Here is a 21793-nt window from a genome sequence, read left to right on the forward strand (position 1 = left end):
ACACACACAGAGGGCTGTGTACGTTACCATGCACACATACAGCACAAATACACACACACACACACTCACACATACATAAATATGTACTCCACACACACAAAGATGTGCACATTACCACACATGTACATACATGTGCACATCAATAATGAAAAAAGATTTGAGCAAGGACCAACATAAATTAGGATCACCACCTTAAACAAGCCAATCCAACTCGATACAGAGAACGAGAAAGAGGAGACAAGGGTGGGCTGGAGAGCAGCCTGGAAGAGGGGGAGGTGGTCTGGACTTGTGGGAGAGCAAGGGAAATGCTCAACTTCGAGCAACACTTATTCCGTATCCTCATAAGCCTCCAAGGAGAGGATATGAATAAAGGCCATGTCCAGTCACAGACGGCCAGTGGAGCCATTCCCAGCCCACTGTTCCCACAAAGGGACACCCTGAGTGTGCCTGAGAGCACCTCACACCTGCATGCCTCAAAGCTTCTGCCTAGCTGGCTAAGTGACAGATGGGTGTGGAACACAAAGGACCGTCTGGTTTGTCTGGCCTGGAAACAAGAAATCGAGTCACCCTAGAGGCATGAGTGGATGCTGGAGGAAAACCAAGTGGTGAAAACAGAAGAGAAAGGACCCTACGTACAGCGTGCAGCTGGCCAGAGGAAGAGCAATTGAGAGAGAGGGGAGAAAAGCCAGGAGAGCCCTGAGTCTGGAGGCCAAGCAAGGAAAGTGCTCTGGACAGGGGCTAAGAGACAGAGAGAGACCAGGAAAAGCAGGGCCTTTCCCAGGATCTCAAGCAAAGCCATGTGTATCAGACCTGCCCCTTCAGGGACATGACTACAAGGGCTCAGTCACGAGCCATGGCAAGTCTCGCCAGCACAACCCTCATCAGCATAACGTGTTTAAAATGTAAGTTATGGCGAAACCCTTCTGTGACGGTTACTACTGTTAACTTGGCGAGATCTAGGTTGGGTTAATTTGCCTGGAAAGACCCACCCTAATTGTGAGTGGCACCATTCATGGCCTGGAGTCCTGGACTGAACACAGAGGAGAAAGCCGGCTGAGCCAGCACCAGCCTCCATCTCTCAATGTGACCGGCTGCTTCAAGCTCCTGCTGCCTTCACATCTCCACCGTGATAGGCCGCGCTTTCAATAATCTGTCAGCCAAAAAAAGTTCCACCTCCCTTAAGTTGCTGTTGGGTATTCTGCCCCGGCAACAGGACATGCACCTAGTACATCTTCCTTTTTACTCATAAAGAAACCCCAGAGTGGAAAAACAACTTGACTTGGATCTACAAGCCAGAAGGTGACAGAGCCAGGCTCTGCTGGCCTCTCCTCCTTCCTGTTCACCTTCTACCTGTGGCCCCTTTGCAGTAGAGCCAGCTCACCGAAACCCGGTATTATGGCATGTGTTTATTTCACACCTACAAACAGACAGAAGTAAACCCATCTACACCAAGCCAAACCTCACTGGGTGCAACCCCACGTCACGCTCTCCACTCACCTCTTTGATCGTGGCATTTCTTCCTCTCCAGGAAAACCACCATCTTCCTCCCTTTTTGGGCATCTTATCTCTCATGATGGATTCCACAGTGGCCTGTTTTAAATGGATGGTAACATAAATAATGGAACCAAAAAAAAAAAATCAACTTAGCACGACCAAAACAAAAGAAAACATACGTGCAAATCAAAGTCGGAGGCGAAAAGCAAACAAATGAAACAGAACACAACATACTGTGGGTGGACTGAAAATTTTAGAAAGGCAAAACCTAATGGCGTCCAAAATCCCGTGGAGGTAACTGAGACACGAAGACTTAAGAAGATGGGAAAAGAAGCAACAGACAACAAACAGAAAACACCACAGCAACAACAGGGAAGAAAGGATTAGAAACCATTAGTGGTTAGTAGATCTTAAGTGTTCACAGTACAATGGCTGATGACAGTACAGTACTACTAGCTTCAATATGGCGACTACAAAATAAAACAAGAAAAGGAAAACGTGGTCGCTGCAGCACAGGACCAAAAAGCTGCACGGCTGCCGCCAGCACAGTCAGTCAAAATGCACAGCTGCCGCCAGCACAGTCAAAATGCATGGCTCTTTTTTTTTTTTTGGCAAATTTAAGTTTTCAAAGTTTGACCAACTGAGGTTTAGCAGATTGATTTAAAAATCAAAATCAAAGATTAAAGACAAAACTCATATGGATGCCTTGCATACAAAGCTTGATGGGGGGGGATTAGATATAAAATAGTCATTTTGTAAATAATTCTAACTAGCAATGCCTGGCTTAAGGCTATTTGGGGGCCAAAGCCAATGTTATCTACATTTCCCTCTTCCATTTAGAAGCAGCCATTATCTCAGCTAATGGAGAAATCTCAGAGTGGAGAAACTAAGTATTTCAATCTAACAGGACATGGGTAGGTAGATAGATACATGCTTCACAGACTTATATTCAGATATGCAATTCATATTTAAGAGATCCGTATCTGACACAGAAGGTAAACTGAGTCCACTCAAATGCAAACTGTGCATACAATGTTCATGGACAGCACAGCCTGCAGATATACTGTCCTCTCTCCGCCTCCACCCCTGCGAGTTCATCCACAGAGACAAGCTATACAACCTAACAAGAAAACCTAACAGGATTATGCCTTTTAGATGGCATCTAAGGTCCACTAACAAACAAAAACAGCCAAGAAAACCCTCGGACAGGACTACAGTAAGTAGGTATTGGGTGTTAAATCTACAACAATCCAAAAAGTTCCATGCCGGTTCATGAGTAAACACATCACTGGGACAGAAAATAAAGTTCAGATTAAGAAACTAGCCTCAACTCATAGATAAATGGGACAGCCACCACCAACCATCAAGCAGGCTACCTAGCAAATGACACTGGGGTGACCCTAAGGTGATTCTGAACTTTTAGACCCTGTAAGCCGAGCAACTGCCTCCTTCCAAACTGTGGTCCAGAACCAGGCTGCAACATATTCAGAGAGGCTTGGGGGAGTGCACTCAGTTCCAGAGACAAAACCCCATTTGCCCGTACCATTCATGCTCATTCCGCTGCTCTGCCGAGAACCAGTTTAGAAGTGATCAAGCTTTGAGCAGTGAGGCATGAAGAGTCTGTCCTACCTCCATTCCTACTCTGGGCACTGTTATATAAGGAAATGTGTGAAGCACGGTCACCAAGACCATTTTAAAAGTGCTAATTATGTAACCAACAGCATAACAAAGGCTAAATACTACATTGAAAACCAGTTCTGTATTAGAGGAACAGCGTTAGCAGAACCCCTAATCCACTAGATCACAACCCATGGGCTTCGTCATCTGTAAGCTGTGCCTCAGCTACAATATTGAAAAGGGCTACCAAACACACAGCCACCACCCCCAAGCTACAGCTCACATAAAAGGGACACCCAGGCTAAACAAAGTGAGATTTGACCTCCAAAACCTTAGACTTGGGAAAGATCTAACAGACTGCAACAGTTCCTTGGCTGTCAGGAACTAGCCCATCAAAAACTGTGACTCCACAGCCCAAAGAGCAGGCCCAAAATCTAGAAGGAAGACGACACAGAAGACATGAGCAATTCTAGGCAAGTGGAGAAGGAGGTGAACACTGTGGGGCTGGCGGGGCTGCCTTCCTCATCCAGCTCTGGCTTGCAGCCACTCCCCTGTTCCCCTGCAGGCCAGGAGCTACTCAAGTCCCATCCTCAGCCCTGCCTTGGAGAAGCAGGCACTGGACTGGCTTCTTCTGTCAACACCTGTTGACAGTCATGACCTGTGCATCTGCCCCGGGGTCTACTCCTGCCTTTCCACAAGTATGCTTTCCCTCTGCAACTTCCCTTGTTTCTGCATCCTGGTGTGTGCCACTCTAGGTGTTGGGAGTGGGAGCAAGAGCCTACAGTACCATGATTTGCAAACTCTTGCCCTGGTGCGGGAGGGAAGTGGGGTCAGGTGCAAGAGAGGGAGATGACAAACACTGATATGGGAACTCCTGAGCATCAGGACACCATGGCCTCAGGTTTCCCAAGCCAAGCTATGACTCCCCATTACCCTGTCCCTCCCCAACCCCCTTTTCTTAATTGTGTTAGCGCTCACCTTTGGCAAAGGTTTCTGGAAAGCTTGCATCGCCAGAAGTAGAGGAGCTGCCGTTGTCCAGTTGTAATACCTAGCGAGACAAGGAAATGGTGTCAGAAGAGGGGGCCGTGTCTACTGTCACGTGGGATGTCACAGAACAGGTGGACCCCAATGACGCCTTTTATCAAGCCTTCCGCACTGATCCTGTCTACACAATGCCTCCCTCCCTCCTGTTCACCTCACAGCTATGGTGAAGGATCAGCAGCAGACAAGGTGGTGGGGGTGGACAGACAGGCATGCCACTAGCTGGGCAGCAGTCGAGTCCCACTGTGATCCTTGCTCCAAGCCATGACCTACTGACCTCGATGGAAAAGGGACAGGCAACTACTCCATAACCTCCTGAGACCACACATAGAAAAGCCACTTGTCACCTCATCTCAGTGGGGAAAGTCTACCAACAGTCAGTAGAGATCACTGCATACCACAGACCTCGGATGTCCATAAACTACCTCTCTAAACTTAAGGGCAGCTGTGCCTATGCATAGGACCAGATATAGTCAAAGTCCCACGGTCTGGGCACCACCCCTGACATTGTCAATTTCAACCTCTGGTGCAGGCACATATTAAAATTCCCAAGATGGGGCTGGGGAGACAGCTCAGTAAGTAAGGTGCATGCCCTGAAAGACTCTGACTTCAGATCCCCAGCCCCCACATTAAAAAGCCAAGCCTGGTGGCACAGACCCGTAACTCCAGTGCTAGGGAAGTGTGGAAGCAGAGGGATGCCTGGGGATTGCCTGTCAGCCAGTCAGGCCAAACCAGCAAGTTCCAGATTCAGTGGGAGACCCCATCTCAAAAATAAGGTAGGAGACTGGGCATGGTGCCAACCACCTTTAATCCCAGCAACTAGAGAGGCAGAGGTAGGCAGATCTCAGGGAGTTTGAAGCCAACATGGTCTACATAGTTCCAGGACAGCTAGGACTACACAGAGAGACCCTGCCTCAAAAAAACAAACAAACAAACAAACAAAAAAAGATAGAGTGCTCAAAGATGACAGAAAATGTGGACCTCTGGCCTCCTCATATATACATACATATGACACATGCACAAACACACCATATATACACACACCACACATATTTACTTACACAAAACACACATACACGTGCACACACAGACAGACACACACACACACACACACACTCCCCAAGACTCGCAATAATCTCAACCCAGCAGCTGCATGGGAACATAAAATTTTACAAATGATAAAGGGCAACAATTAAGTTTAACAACGACTTTGTTAAGGCCTGACGGAAGGCCTGACACAGTGCCACTGTCAACAAGAACTCACTTATTGCCAACCTTGACCACGAGGTTGGGGTCATCGATGATTGCAGGGTTGTCGGCAAATTGCTGATATGACACGGCTTGTTCCAAAAATGCATCTGTGGTAGCAACGGTAGGACAGGAGGGGGGAATCACAAAGTGTGTTTCTTAAAGAAGCAGGCCAATTTTCAGCGGACTCATCCCCCATGTGTTTCCCTGGGAGATTACAAACTGCACTTCATCAGACAGTCCTACAAATCCTACAAAATGCAATAGGAAAGAGGGAGCCTGGCTTGATGTTTTATTTGGGGGTAGGGGGTATTAAGATATCAACAAACATGGGGGTGGAGCCAGCATGTAGAAGCGGAGAATGTTTACCAGGGATGCCAGCTTGAGTCACTTTCGCTGTGGTAACCTGAGACAAGTGACTGAACTCCCAGGCCTCAGAGACTGTGCCCTTACCATGTGCATCATGGTCCTTTAAGTGAGGGAGGATGGCACTTGGCATCCTGCCCAAAGTGAGGGCTTGGGCAGTGTTGGCAGCTGCATGGCCAATGGCTGTCACCTATGCCAAGTGCGGGAGCTCCGGCCCTATAGGGCCTGCTGCTGACCATGCTCATTCTCGCTCATCCTTGGAGGTGCCAGCCTCCCCAAGCTCAGGGCAGGCCCTCCAGGTGGGAATGCTATGGGAGCAGAAGGCCAGTCCTCAGCCCTGGACCAGAGAGCCTCTGAGGGTCTGGCTGAAGACACTGACTTCCTTCACCTTCCCTGCCCAGTGGGGCCATGCCTTGGGCCTATCATGGGGTGCCCAGACCTTTCTTTCCAGTATGGCAGATGGTGTACATAAGTCGCTAAGGCCCGACTAGTAGCGTAGCCTCTGGAACCCAGGAGAGAAACATTTCCAGAATTCCCCAAACTGACTCAACCGCCCTCTCCCTCCTCTAGGACCTGAGATTTCACACATACTCCCAACATTACAGAGCAACTGATGTTACCCCACCCTGTCCCCCAACAGGATTGCCTTGAACACTCTTCAGGGCTGGCCCTGGACACAGGGGACACCCACTTGTGCTCAACGATCATCTCTGAGAATAAACAGACCCAACAGCCTTCTTGCTGCCTAAAGGCCCTTGCACCCTGACAAAATTCTAACTGTAACCAGACTCGTGTGGGGCCAGAGACCGGTGAACCTTCCTTTTTCTCTCCAGCTCACCCAGGAGCTGGAGAACTGATCCTAGAGTTCTCAGCTCCCGGGTCTTCTGACCAGTGGCCACTAGAGGGTGCTGTCCCATACGGCCTAGTACCTTTGGTGATCTCTCTGTGGTCACTGAGGCCACCGCAGAGAGAGATGGCGATGGATGGCAGGTCCCTCAGGCTGTCGGAGGTGCTCTCCACACCACTGTCGATGCCCGAGCCTCCCACTGACTGTGGTGACTGGTTGGCTGACCTGGCTCCGTTGTCACTGGCTTGTTTGGGGAGCCCACCAGGATCCCCACTGAAAGGAGAGAGAAGCTGTCCTGACCATCCGCCCTCCTCACTCCGACTATTATACCAAATGACCCCCAGAAAGCTGCACCAAAAAGGAGCAATTGCTACCACCTCAGGGCAGCTTTGCCATCAACACATCGGTATAGGCGTCAAAGTAAAGGCTGGTTCAGGAGGGCCTGTCACATTTTCCTCTGACACTCCAAACCTCAGTGAAAGTGTGTGTGAGAGAGGCCACTGTTACCCACCAGGGCACTGGCTCTCCTTATATCCAAAGGGACCCTTCTCTGTCTCTCTCTCTGTCTCTCTGTCTCTCTGTCTCTCTGCCTCTCTCTCTCCCCTCCCCTCCTTCTCTCTCTCTCTCTCTCTCTCTCTCTCTCTCTCTCTCTCTCTCTCTCTCTCTCTCTCTCACTTGGATGGAGGGCCACTGCTCACTGCAACCCAGACTCAGGCTCCTTCATGGAATAGCCTTGAACTCACATTCCTGTAGAGAGGGTACAGGGCAGCCACGTGTCCCTACACCACACACACACACACACACACACACACACACACACACACAGAGGGAGAGAGAGTCTTAAACTGGCCCTTCTCAGACTACAAAAAATGGTATCAACCATTATGACAGATAATGATATCATAGCTCAACCCTGCAATCCAAGCACTCAAGAAGTTGAGGCAGCAGGACCACCACGAGTTCCAGGACACCCTAGACTTGAACACAGTCTAAAAGTAAAGTAGTCTGAGTGATGAGAAGAACTTTTACTTCTTGGGGAAATACAGGGCTGCCACTTCAGGGTCCATGTCCGTGAGGTCGTCCAGATAAACACCATCAGCTCCAAGGTGTCGGCTCCGTTTATCTGAAAGAGTACATGGAGTGGATCAGAAATGTGTTAGCCCAGAAACCAACTCAGGAGCTCCATCTCCAAGAACAGCGTCGGAGCCCAAAGTGCAGTACCATGGCTGCCTCCCCCTCCCCTCCCTTTCCCCATGCCCCTCCCTGCATGAGCCACAAACCAAGATGCCAACAAGTGCACATCACTGCAGAACTCCCTTCTGCACGTCCCAGAGGGAGTGACATCATAGCACTCATCCACAGAGGGCCTGACGGGTTCTAGTCCCTCAACAGTAAAGCTGTCACCAGGATTACCTTAATTGATAGCTGCAGACGACAAAACCTTGCCTGAACACTTCCCTGCTGACACTCTAAGACACAGCATCCCTATGGCTGCATGATGGGTCCCTGGGCACTGTGTTCACAGACTTCCTCTCCACTCCCTGCTGGGAACTGTGTGGCTGGTCCATACCAACCCACAGTGCTGCACAGTGCAACCTGGCTAACCGGGGTGAGGCTGTGTCATCACTACTTGGCACGGGTGTAAGCTGATCATACATCACTGTCACTGTCACGGTTAGGAACCACAGATCTGCTAAGCATGGCTGGCCTCACACTAGGACAAGGAGCACTCAATCTCCTCACGAGTCGGGAAAGCACAGGTTGAAATTAAACACAACAGATGCCGTGGACCTGGGTCTTCTGTGATATATTTGAAACTTTGGATGAGGCTGGAGTGTCTCTGGTGTGCAGCCTGGGAGTACGTGGGGAGCCCCATGCTCGGCTTCATACCTTTCTTCCTGGAAGGGGAATCTGTCTTGCTTGACGACTGTGCGGTGTTGGGATATGGGGCCTTGAGCTCTTCGGCCACAGGTGAAGGTGGGGCTGCCGCCCCCAAGGACTCGAGATCCTCCTCGTTCACAAACTGCATTTCCGTCTGAGCCTTACTCTGGTGGATGAGCAGCCCCCGGGCCATTGTTGGCGACTGGTCACTAAAAGTATCTGAAGACTCACTATGAATGGCCTGAAAATTAATTTTGTCAGGAATCTTCCGACTCCCTAAGGGGCTGGACTCTTTCATCTTGTGCGGAGGAGAGGACTGTAAGAAAGGAGAGAAAAAAGAGGAAAGGGGGATTTGAGGAAAGTTGAAAGCCCAGGCAAAGAGAAAAGCTAGGAAGTTAAACAACAGGAGGTCAGTTAATAGTCCGCGGCACCTGCCTAGAGACCCCAAGAGCAGGAGCTCCAAAGCTTGCAGAGAGAACATCGTGGCCCTGGTAGCTTCTCTTTCTCGTGGCAAATGCTGCCCCAAACACATGGGTCCCAGGTTTTCACCTGCATTGCCAAGGCTGAGCAGCCAGAGAGCACACAAGTGTCTTTGGGAGGGGTGGCATGGCACGGTGGGAGCTGTGGACAACTTGAGTCCAAAACTGAATCGAAGTCGAGGAGGAGGGACACTGTTGCTGGCTATGACAACTCTGATCCATCTACCTCGTCTGCACCTGCAAGGGGCCATCCCTGCTGCAGAGCAGGAGCCCCCGCCCACACTCGACATCTCCCATGAGCTATGGGTTCTCCCTGCAGCAATTTGGTTTTCATATTTTCCTTATTCTCCTCCAATCTAGTTGGATCTCAGTTACATTTATGATTATGAGTAAAAATTAAGTAAGCACAAGGAAGAAAGAAAGCATAAGCTGCCAAGCAGAAGGGACTGAGAGAGTGCGGTAAGCCAAGTGCATGCAGCCCCCGCAGCCCTCTGCAGGACGGGAAGTGGCTCTCACGGTAGGACAGCCTTCAGAAATGAGAATATGCAGGACAGTGTGGGGAAGGGATCCTGCAAGAGCAATCTCTGTTACCACAGGGCAAGAGGGTGGGCAGTCAGCATGGACAGCAGCTAGAACGGGTCAGGCTCTCCCTGTTGCTGGCCACACAGTCTCTCTGGGACCTGGGATCAGGATGCATCGATATGCACCCACTGTGCAAATACAGAGCTGCGTACTTAAAACCCGCATCTCTCTAGACACACCTATCAGATTTCACAAAACCTTCTCCCCAAAAAATGGGACTGGAGAAGACATGGTGGTGATCAGTTTGCACCAGAGGGAATTTACCATGCAGAGATCTGCAGTTACGGAAAAAGGAAAACAAACGCAAACTGATGCGCACAGGCAGGCCCTCCCTAGCTGATATCCCTGGGCCCCTCACAGACAGAACCAGGCCACAGTAGGTAGATCTGCAGTTAGAGCTGCTTGGCCAGAAGCAGCCAGGTCTGCACTGTCACACTAGCTCTCCAGCAACTACTGAGGTGGATGTGTTAGGATGGCTGGCTGGACCAGGCCTGAGGCTCACAGACAGAGATTAGAACTCTCCACAAAAGCGTAATACAGCCTGGAAGGGGAAAGAAGCCACCCATAACCAGCCACAACAGACCCACTCTCTGCCTTCACTCATGCACTCATTACATGCACTGAACGGAACTTCAAGGGACCATAATATCCTCTAAGAACCTTGTGATATAGATTTAATGTATATGTAAACATGTGTGTGTGTGTGTGTGTACATACATATTAGATATATCATAGACAGGGTCTTGCTATGTAGAACTTGCAAGACCAGGCCTATCTCTGACTCCCCCTCAAGTGTAGGGATTACAAGCATGCACCACCATATCCAGCCCTTATGATTTATTCTTAAAGGTGGAAATGAAATAATTTAAGATGTCTGTAATGCGTTGAAATATGAGACAAAGTGTCTTGAAACAAAATCCTGTCATCCTGTGTTCTTGGAAATGTGCCTGATATATATGTGTGTGTGTGTGTGTGTGTGTGCGTGTGTGTGTGTGTGTGTGTGTGTGTATGTATATGTGTGTGTATATATATATGTGTGTGTGTGTGTGTATATATATATATATTTTTTTTTTTTAACCAACTGTATATGTGAACTTTACAGGGTGAGAAGATGAGAAACCGAGGCACACCCAAGAAGGAAGAAAGGGAATACTGAGCTGGAGAGATGGTAAGTTGAGTTCCCAGTACCCACATCTGGTAGCAAGCTACCTAATCATAGCACATTGCCTGGGACTCCAGCTCCAGGGGATCAATGCTCCTGGTCTCCTTGGGCACTTGCATTTATATGCAAATGTACACCATGTACATCATTTAAAAATATTTTTTAAGAAGCGGGTGCTTAGAGAAGGTTTGAGGAAGTGACTTCACACACCATCTCTTTCAGCTTATCTGTCTATTCATATATTTTACTGATAAGGATATGCAGGCTTCTCCATGTCCAAGATCACCTTGCTGTCAAGTGCAGTGGGGAACTCACACCCAAGGCAATGCGCCTCCCAGACCCTCCTGGCCTCTACCACACCCAGGTTTTCTCCATCTCCTCCGGGTGTACAAAGGTTTAAGATCAAAACCTCACCAACGAGATGTTAGAACTATGCCCCGCTGATGGGCTGAAGGCTTCACACGCTGCGTTCCATTGGCTTCTCCTCGTCCTTACACCGCACACACCCCCATCTCAGCCCCAGTGGCTTCTCTCTAAAGGAGAGCCTAGCCTTCCTAGATAACAGCATTTCTTCCAAGGGGCTCAGATTCCACCGCTCCATTCCTACGACGTGATACCTCTCTAACCACCATGGGCCTTGGGGAAGTAAGGCTGCAAAGTGTTTTTCTTTGCAGCTTCTAGAAGCTAGGGTCTGTACACAAGCTGTGTTATCTTCTTTACTGACTTTGCATTCGTTGTGATATACAGTGTAGGTTCATTTGTTCAAGATACACAGCCACACCCTGCCCAGACGCACACTCGCTGAGTCCATCCCTTTACAAAGCTGGGATAGTAATTCCACACAAATGGAGCTAACTTACACATCCTCGATGCACCGCGATGAACCCTGCGATTCAAAGGCTTACCTTTGCAGCCTGTGGCAATTCACCCCATAGCCAGAGCATTTCCAGGTTATTCTTGGGCGTCAACCTGTCTGCAGACTTACTGACCAGCTCAGAGTCACTCTTTGGTGTTGAGGGCCGGGAGCCTGAAGGACTTAAGAAACCACAAAACCATGCTTTGAATGGGGGAATCAGAAAACAACAACAACAACAGCAAAACAACAAAATAAACAATAAAAAAAAAAAAAAAAAAAAAAACCTTTGGTTTTGTCTCAGAGTCAAAGGCTCTAGTAACCCAGAAGAAGATACGTCCCTGGGGCCCTTCCCTCTGACAAGCCTGCCTTCGGCCACTAGAGGTCAGTGTTTACCACATCCAACAAGGTGACCAGCCTTGTGGCCAAACTGAGGGACAGTAAGAAAAGGAAGGAGCCATAACTTGAGAGGTGAGGGGGATAGAATCAGAAATGGAAGTTCTCAATAAACTAAAGAAAGGAGGAGGAGAGGAGGAGGAGAATGAAGAAGAGGAGGAGGACAGAGAAGAGGAGGAGGACAGAGAAGAGGAGACGAAACAATCAGAGGGGCAAAGAGAGGAAAAGTGGGGAAGGGGTTCTTGGGTACAAACTGCTGTCCTTTGTCACACAGGCTTGTCACCTGTGCTCTCACTTTCCCAGCAAGCACCAGCTTTCCAGCAGGTGCAAAGGGGTCCTGACCAGCTGACACTGTATCCCAGGTTTAGACACTGGCTTTGAGAACAAGGAAAACATCCTGTGTGCCAACTTCCCTACACTGGATCACCAGACAGCTGTCTCAAGGAACCTATCAAACAAAGGCTTTCTGTGTCACTTCACTGTGCTGCTCCTAAGTGACAGTGACATGCCTCCATTCCACGGCACACATTTTTACTTCGAACATTTAAACCAAGTCTCATATCTGTTCGGCCAAATTAACGGGCCAAAAGTATCAATGCAGACCCACGATTCTCACAGACACCAAGCTACAAGGCCGGAAGAAATGTCATAGTTCTCTTTCTTTTTATTCTCCCACACCACTTCCCTCAAGAGGAACATAGCAGCCCTTTCACACAAAGCAGGAAATGGCTTCTCTACAGCCCCTATCCGTTCCCCTGGCTGTGCCAAATCTCACTTATCTGAGTCAAGTCCCATCGCCAACTCAAGATGGCACTTCCTGTTGGTTAAAGAAGAACCCCGTAGTGCACACAACTTCGTGGCCACGTGAACTTCTATCTATTTGAGAGATTTTCTACATAGCTAGCCTGACCTTGGTGCTTCCATAAAGCCAGACCTCAGGCTTTTTGACCCTCGTTTTACAGTGAGTCACAAAGGGCTTCCCCTTCCCTTGGCACCCGCTGACCACAGATCTTCCCAATGAAAGCACACTACCATAGGGCAACCCTCATGGTCTAGCCTGACTGGGGAGGAGGCTCCTGGTCAATCATATTGTGAGAGCTTCTACGATAGAACCCTACACCATACAGACAACACACACACACACATACACAAAGAGCTTCTACAATAGAACCCTACACCATACCCACACCATACACACCACACGGGAACTGGGGAGGTAGCTGGGAAGATGAAACACTAAGGAGAGTTAACAGTTCTTACAGAGGACTGGAATTCCCGGTACCCATACCAGGCTGCTCACAGCTGCCTCTAACTCCCACTCTAGGGGACCCAGTGTCCACTTGTACACTTCACTTACACAAGCACACAGCCACCTACATGAATGCACACATATGTGCTTTGAAGAAGAGGGGGGAGTCGGTACATATAATTAAATGTAAAATCAATTTTTAAATTTTAAGTCAAATAAAATTGTAAAAGTTATGATTCCCAGATAGAAATTAATCAGTGCCTACTTTGATTATAAAGTTTCAAACGTAGATGAGGAATGTCCACAAAATTAACAATACCGAGGGGGAGTGGGGAAGGCCCTGATAAAAACACAAGCCCATGCCCCACGACTAGTCCTAAGCTGTTCTTCTAAATTCTGCTCTAGAAATGCCGTGGAGAGTGTGGGAACCCATTATACAGAGAGCCTAATAGGCTGTTTAAATATTTATAGTAAGTGGCTATTCTAAAGTGGCGTTCTAAAATTAGCTCAGAGATTTGTCTGTCAATTGCTCCACCACAGAAAACATGGCCTCTCAGTCTCGAGCTCCTTGTCCTGATTTTCAAGGCCACTCACTGAGTCAAGCAGCACCTAGGACAGACCATCTGAGGAATTCTAAGCAAGCCTAATCAGGGCTCATTGCTTAAGAATGCATGCTCACCAGGCGTGGTGGCGCAGGCCTTTAATCCCAGCACTCAGGAGGCAGAGGCAGGCAGATTTCTGAGTTCGAGGCCAGCCTGGTCTACAGAGTGAGTTCCAGGACAGCCAGGGTGCACCCACAAGGCAGCTCTACATTCTTCCCAACTTCAGTTCTGGGGGGAACCCACCACCCTCTTCTGGCCTCCTCGGGCACTGCATGCATGTGGTACACAGACATACATGATGCAGGCACACATTCAAACATATCAAAGTAAATACATCTTTAAAATAAAATAAACATGTCTAATCACCTACTTACAACTTAAAAGGAAAGGAAGTATTTTTTCCATAAGTAAGTTGGTTAGTGAGTACAACTGATTTTAAGTGTTAGATCAAAATTTGTTTCAAATCATGTGAGTTAATTTTCATTGCAAGTGATTGGGTTAGAGTTAGATCACGGCTTCTGTAAAAACAGGTCTACCTTTCCGAAGCGTGGAAGTGGCAAGACTGCAGAGGACAAGAGCTAGAGAGAACTCCCTCGGCCAGGTGAGGGGGAGTCCTCTGGCAATCTACCAGGCTGCTGGAGGCACCGGACGGACACACAACAAAAAGAAAGGGGGGAAAATGTCACAGTCAGTTAAACGAAATATTCTACTACTGCTTGTGGCTCTCAGCACAACGACTTAAGAAATGAAAATGTTTGGCTGTCAACCAGCACCAGTGAAAGGCCAGCTATGTTGAAATCAGTAGGAAATCAACGTGAACTTTCTCTTGAGCTAGTCTCCTGCTACCCAGGCTGCCTCAAACCAGCTTTGTAGCTGAGGACGACCTTGAACTGCTGGGTTTTCCGCCCTGACAGGGAGTGAATCCAGGGCATCATGCGTGCTAGGCAAGCACCCACTAACCTGAGCTACCTCCCTACGCCATCGGCATGAACTTCCTGGCATGCAAAGATAGGAAACTGCCAAGACCCATTTCCCATTTGATCCTTGTACTCTCAGCCAAGGCAAGACCACACATGTCTGGTTGAACCTCAGCATGGAATCGAACTCCATGATCTACAGACTCAGACATGGGCTCTCTTTCTCTCGTTTCCTATAAAACACATTATTCCAAGTGTGGACATAAGAATCTATGTATCCTTATGTTCAATCCATGTGACAATAATCTGGTGCCATCAGTATCCTGGACTCACAAAGAGAACAAGACAGACAGTGAGTCCCTCCCTGGGCTGTCCTAAACATTCCTTTTACATTCTTCAGATTAATGAAGAATAGGTTTCGTCAATTAATGAACAGTGTCTAAAGACGGTGCTCTGTTTTCTTCCTAAATCAGTATGTCTTCTCTTCTTTAGGATCATCTCCCCTGAACCAGGACAAGAACACATGAGGTTCCAGGCATCTTAGAGATGTGTAGATAGTTGTCTGCTGGGTCCAAAGAATGGATCACTGATCTAAAAGATTTATTATGAAAACAAGATTTAAAAGATCTCATTAATGTTTTTAAATGGATTACTCTGTGAAATGTGGGTCGAATAAAATCTACCTTTTAAGTTAATTTGATTTTTTTGCAAAGGTTTGTTTGTACTTGTGTTTTTGTGCGTGCATGCATGCATGTCACTTGTCAGGGCATTTTATTACGACAACAATAGGAAAAGAAATTAAAACAACATGTCTAATATAAAACTACATACATATACATATTTATATATATACATACATTCACACATGCATATATATGTATATATACTTATATACACATATATACATAAACATATAAACATATATATATATATATACACACACATACATACATATATATGGCTAATGGCTATTTGGTACCTAATGGAAGGTCTGACCTCTAAGCAGGTAGACCCTATCCTCTGGTAGATGAGCATTTCCCGTCAGCCCCAGCTAGAATCAAGCATGATAGCTCAGCCCTAGCTTATGACTTGTGGATACCTCATTCTCAAGATGACCCTGATCAAACTGGAACCAAGACAGGTGTCTGACAAGGATGGCAGCTCATGCCACAGTTCCAGGGTACATTCACTTCCATTCTAAACTACAAGTGAACATACAGCATCTGGTAGGCTAGCCCAAGGACACCATAGCCACCACGCTTCTTAGCTGGCTTGACTATCTCCACATCCCCAAACAGCTTGGCAAGCTAACAACCTGTCCTCCACCCACCATGACACTTAAAACTATTGTCCTTTAGAGGCCACAAACCATTATCATGCCCAGGATCTGCAACCAGTTTTCTCCCTAGCAGGGGTGAGCCTGTCCCACAGAGAACACAGGATTTGGGTCTTTGCCCTCCCTAGGTTCTTGGCAGAACTTCGGGAAGGTCGCTTGTGCTCAGAGCAGCTGCAGCTCCGTTCTCAGGCTCACATGGAGCTCCAGGACAAGGGGAAAGGCATCCCAGGAAGCAGGAGCTCCTGAACCCAGCAGTGTGGATTAAACGGAGGGCAGCATCCCTTTGCCAGTCCTCGGTGATGTCAGAGCCCCACAGGAGCAGTGTCCCTGCATCTGAATGTCACTTCAAGGCTAAGGACCAAAGCCGGGTTGGCCATGCTGCCCTCTCCTGCTGCCAATGGGCACTAGGTAACTCAGCAGGTGTTTTTCCTCCTGCTGGGCCTCTGCCCCACAGAACCTTGCAATGTGCCTGCAGATGGAATCTCAATTCAACGCAAGTCTGAGATTCACTTGCCTTCCACATTCAATCCTAATTTACACCCCTCAACACACACATTCAAGATTTTCTGATCCTAATTACTTTCAGTTTTAATTTCTATTTCACTATTTCTTTTAGACATATTTTCTATAGCTGACTTCAAAACTCTCTGACACACATAGCAACTTACCTGGGGCTGGGGGACCATTCTCTGTCTGAACTGGGATACGATGCAGACTGGGGGTATGTTGAAATCGAGGGGAAGTTTTCCTTAGGAATATCATCTTGGAATGGTGGTACATCATTAGGAAGAGTTCTAGAGGGAAAAGCCAAAAAATTAAAAAAAAAAAATTACCAAGGGCAGATTCAAAGCGCAGCCAATTTCTTCTGGCTTACATCTAAGGACCTCACTGATTAGCATGTCCTCCACCACACACACAGGCACATGCTATGGAGTGGAGATGAAAATGGAAGAGGTAAAAGTCGGCACATATAAGTGTGCATTTGTGCATCTGTCTTGGGTGGACTGTAAACCTAAAATGACCTCACCAGGGCATGAGCACAATGACTGCACCAATCGTGTACCACTGCAGTATCCTCACGCATGTGTGTACCACTGCAGCATCCTAGAGCATGTGTGTGTACCACTGCAGCACCCTCAAGCATGTACATGTATCTCTGGTTAGCATCAAGTGTGATGTGTGTGTGTGTGTGTATAGCCCTGGTAGCATTCTCATGTGTCTGTGTCACCACAGTATCCTCAAGAGTGTATGTGTGCCACTATACATCCTCAAGTGTGTGGCGGGCAGGGGAGGGGTGCTGGGGATGGAACCCAAGACTCGCAGATGGTAGGCAAGCACTTTACCACTGAGCTACTGGCCTCTTATACTTTGAGATAGGGTCTCATTAAGTCACCCAAGCTGGTGATCGTCCTGCCTCAGTCTATCCAGTTTCAGGCTTCCTGATGTGTGCTACCACACCTGGTTTCTACTACAGCATCTTACTGTCACCTTTTACATTTCCCCTCACCAGAGCCTGACAGGTAGGTCAACAGGAACTGTTTCCAGGTATTCTAGAACATTTCCGTTTACAGGGGGACTGCCACTCAAAAACAAAACAAAACAAAAAACAAAAAACAAAAAACAAAAACCACACACACAAAGCCCACAGAGAACATCCTTCTCATGTCTGGCCGAAGAAATAAATGGCAGCCATCATTAAACATGACTGTAAAACATCCTAGCTTCAGATAGGCCACAGACATTACAACACATGGTTCACAAGCCCACTCCTGCAGAGGCCTTCTGTTTACACTTCTGATGCTGCTGGAAGGGCCTGTAGCCAGCTGCTCAAAGTGAGTGGCCCTCTCCACTAAGAGAGGCCATTATAACCAGTGCAAGCCCAACAGCCTCTGTACCCACAGAAGATCACAGGCTACAGTTAGGGAAGACAAGGAGGCCAGACAACTTCTAGTATAAACCAGGAGAAAATACAGATCTGGGGACTGGGGGTGCAGCTCCATCGGCTTTTAGCCTAGTATGCTCAGAGCTCTGAGTTCCACCCCAGTGCCACAAAAAAATGAGTGCGGTGGCTTACATCTGTGACCCCAGCACTTGGGAGGAGTAAAGGCAGGAGGATCGGAAGTTCAAGGTCATCTTCAGTCACAGAAGGTCCCCGTCTCAAAAGGTAAAACATAATTCCCTCTGACCGATGACGCAGAGAAACAGTCTCTCTTGGTGTTCCTTATCCCTTCTTTATGTTAACAAGACATAAAAATTATCAAAAGCGGGCTGGTGAGATGGCTTAGTGGGTAAGAGCACCCGACTGCTCTTCCAAAGGTCCAGAGTTCAAATCCCAGCAACCACATGGTGGCTCGCAACCATCCGTAACGAGATCTGGCGCCCTCTTCTGGAGTGTCTGAAGACAGCTACAGTGTCTTACATATAATAAATAAATAAATCTTTAAAAAAAAAAAAATTATCAAAAGCACGTGAAATCAAACATCTGAAACAGGGTCAGGCTGGAGAGATGGCTCAGAGGTCCTGAGTTCAATTCCCAGCAACCACATGGTGGCTCACAACATCTGTAATGGGATCTGATGCTCTCTTCTGGGGTGTCTGCAGACAGCAACAGTGTACTCATATACATAAAATAAACAACTTTTTAAAAAATTAGTTTTCGAAACTGGCTTTTTCCACTGAAATTCATACATACACACTGAGCTTTGCTACAGTCTTAGAAGCAAAGAGATAGACAAGGAGAGAAGCTCGTCAAACTGGGGGCATGATTCAAATTAAAGTGGAAAGGTTTGCTTAACATGAAGTGAGTGTAGTCTCAAGTCATCGTTAGCACTGTGTTGACCACACAGCCTCCCAACCTACAGGTCTGCCTCAAGGCCACAGGCAGACTTGGGGCTCGGAGAATAACAGCTGGGTTTGGGGCAGCCAGTGAGGGGTAAGGGCTGGGACTCAACAACACAGTGGTGGCTTAGCATGCACAGACATGGCCGCCAGCACCAGTCAATAAACGAGTTCCTAGGAGACGGTTTCTGTGAATGCCCGTTTGCTGACTCTTGTCCCTACTTTATTTCAGAGCTGGAGTTCCCTGCCACAGAGGCCTGGCCTGACCAACTGTGTCTTAGGCTAAAACACTGGAGGGAGGCTTTATTCTTCTCTGAGTTGGGCTCATGAACTGACTGCGAAAATTCAATCTAAGATGCCTAGCAGAGGAACAGTTTAAAAAAAGGGACAGTTTTTAAAAAAAAAACTTACAGAAATCATGTTTACAAACGAACTCATGTAGGACAGAGATATAGTCCAGTCGGTAGAGTACTTGCCTACCATGCATAAAACCCCATGTTCAAACCCAGCCCATTTAACAGAGCAGGATGGTGTGCGCCTATAATCCCAGTATTTGAGAGCAAGAGGCATGATGACCAGAAGGTCAAGGTGATCCTCAGCTACAAATTCAGTTCAATTTGCCAAAAAAAAAAAAGAAGAAGAAATTAATTCATCCTCCTACAGCACAAACCCCATCCTCCCTCACTGTCCACATGCTCCATCCATGGCCCCCCCCCGTCCTCCCTCACTGTCCACGTGGCTCCATCCAGGGTCCCCATCCTCCCTCACTGTCCACGTGCTCCATCCACGGCCCCCATCCTCCCCTCTGTCCACGTGTTCCCACCCATCCTACCTCACTGCTCACTCACCTGCTCCCATCCATCGGTGCTGTGTCCTCATCCGAGCTCATCTCTATGGGAAACATGTCCTCATCCTCAGATGTGTTGACATTGTCATCTCTTTTGAGATTGTCCAACTGGGCCTTCCTCCTTCTTTTCCTTCTCTTCTTCCCCAGAGAACCAGTGGATGGGGTGTCGCTGGGAGGAAGACCCTGGGCTGCTGTAGTGGGATCCAGGCACCTGATTCTGTCCACAGAGTTCCTCTTCAGCTGGCTTTCCATTCTCGCAGCTCCTTCTGACAGGATGGGGGACGTGGCCAGGTACATGGGGATGATTTCCTAATCAGGAGGTGTTCAAAAGTCCCATTAATACGACTGAAGGGAAGGAGAGGGGTCACAACAAAGGACTTATTCAGGAGAGAGAGACCCACGGGAACCACAGCCCAGCATTTCATAACCACAGGGGGGCATTGGACAGAGGGTCAGAGTCATCCACTCCTCAAACACTGTCTTGTATGGAACATAGTATTCCTATCATCATAAGTCAGGCCATCACCGATGATTCCAAACCATCGAAACTCATCTACAATATCCAAGGCCGAGAACAATGAAGGCACAGGCACTGACACTGTTGCTGGAACCTGGACACAGTTTTACATTGTATTGCGTCAGAGTAAACGTGAGTAGGTTTCCAGGGGCAAGTGTGTGGGTGTGTATATGTGTGCATTTTCACATCCCAGCTCTGAAATGGATGAGACCAGTCTCGTTTTACAAAAGAGAAAGAAACCCAGATGATAACTCTGTCTGTGAGCCTGTCGTTCCAGGGCGCATCCAGCTGCATAGCCGGGAGACGGAATCCCTTGGAAAGACATGCAGAAGAGTGGAGGTGGCATGAGCCCTAGGGAGCAGTGGTGACAGTACAAGTCTCAGCTTCCAGCAGGCTCCAGGCACTCACTGATGCTGAGCTGGGCAGCTTGTACACAGCCTCTATGGCACAGGAGTCCCAACCAACTCAGCTCCAAGAGCCTAAAATGGATCTCAGCCAGGAGCAATAGGAAGTTATAGTAAACCAGCTAGTGAAAGCAGGGCTTCCCATTTAGACAGGCGTTGCCTGGAGGCTGTGGGGCCTACAGCAGACAGTGGGGCAGAAGCAGCCTTTGGCTTCCAGCCCAGAAGCCGTTCCCTCAAGTACATAAAGGGGGAGTCATTAGCCTGGGGCCATTTAAATTGCAGACACTCGTTTTATAACTTGAGGCTCCATGGAACCTTCTTCCCAGGAAAGAATCAACTTACATGGATTCAGCAAGAAGCCCCCTGCAAAAGATCACTTGCTTGGGAGCCCCACAAAGGCCACTGGACATCTCACTCTATCCTTCTCCACCCTACTGAGCTCAGACACAATCTCTCGATGAACCTGAAGCTGGATGCTTCAGTGAGGCTGGCTGTCAAGCCAGCAAGGTCTTTGGATCTGCCTGCCTCTGCCCTGCAAGGCTAAAGTCACAGGCATTTACTGAGCTCGTCTTACCCTGGGTGCTAGAGATTGAAACTCAGGTCCTCAAACTTGCAGAGCAAACATTTTTAAACCACTAAGTCTTCTCCCCAGGCCTAGCCCCTCAAAGTGTTAAACTTTATGAAGTTAGCGCTCAACACAGTCATTTCACCCCTGGGCCTACACAGGAGCGGGAGAGGGCATGGGGGGGGGGGGGGCTTAGGGAGGGGAGGAGCCAGACCAAAGCACAGGTCCTCACAGAAACTTGAATATGAATGTTCACAACGCCATTACTCACACTAGCAAAAAGATAACAGCACACGAGTCCCTCAAGAGACAACGTAGGTAAACAAAGTGTTGTGTATCAAACTAGTCAGCCACTGAAAACACTAACAGGGCCCAAAAGTTGGCTCAGTGGGTAAAGCACCTATTGCTAACCCTGGCAATTCAAAGTTCCACCTCTGGGATCCACACAGGGAAGACAAGAACCAGCTCTCAGGTATCCTCTGATGTCCACACATACACGTGTGTACACGGGCACCTCCAAAAATAATAAACTAATATCAAAATTCAGACACG

General features: G+C 48.1%; 1 protein-coding gene across 7 annotated transcripts in view; it reads right to left on the bottom strand.

Annotated features, from left to right (window-relative positions):
- Positions 1 to 21793, bottom strand: part of Lpin1 (lipin 1) — a 102501-nt gene that overhangs the window by 19712 nt on the left and 60996 nt on the right. For 5 of the 7 annotated variants that reach the window (XM_029484351.2, XM_085830207.1, XM_021179735.3 and 2 more), the window contains 10 exons: positions 19757 to 20064; positions 16739 to 16864; positions 14354 to 14452; positions 11623 to 11752; positions 8504 to 8810; positions 7643 to 7736; positions 6696 to 6886; positions 5417 to 5510; positions 4090 to 4159; positions 1498 to 1590 (listed from right to left, as the gene is read on the bottom strand). In XM_029484351.2, coding sequence (XP_029340211.1) covers positions 1498 to 1590; positions 4090 to 4159; positions 5417 to 5510; positions 6696 to 6886; positions 7643 to 7736; positions 8504 to 8810; positions 11623 to 11752; positions 14354 to 14452; positions 16739 to 16864; positions 19757 to 20064 — 1512 coding nt within the window. The remainder of the gene's footprint in view (positions 1 to 1497; positions 1591 to 4089; positions 4160 to 5416; positions 5511 to 6695; positions 6887 to 7642; positions 7737 to 8503; positions 8811 to 11622; positions 11753 to 14353; positions 14453 to 16738; positions 16865 to 19756; positions 20065 to 21793) is intronic. The other 2 variants (XM_021179736.3, XM_085830206.1) reach the window with 2 other exon arrangements.

Source organism: Mus caroli, unplaced genomic scaffold (genome assembly GCF_978045245.1).
Source record: "Mus caroli unplaced genomic scaffold, Mus_caroli_1 scaffold_14, whole genome shotgun sequence".
NCBI lineage: Eukaryota > Metazoa > Chordata > Mammalia > Rodentia > Muridae > Mus > Mus caroli.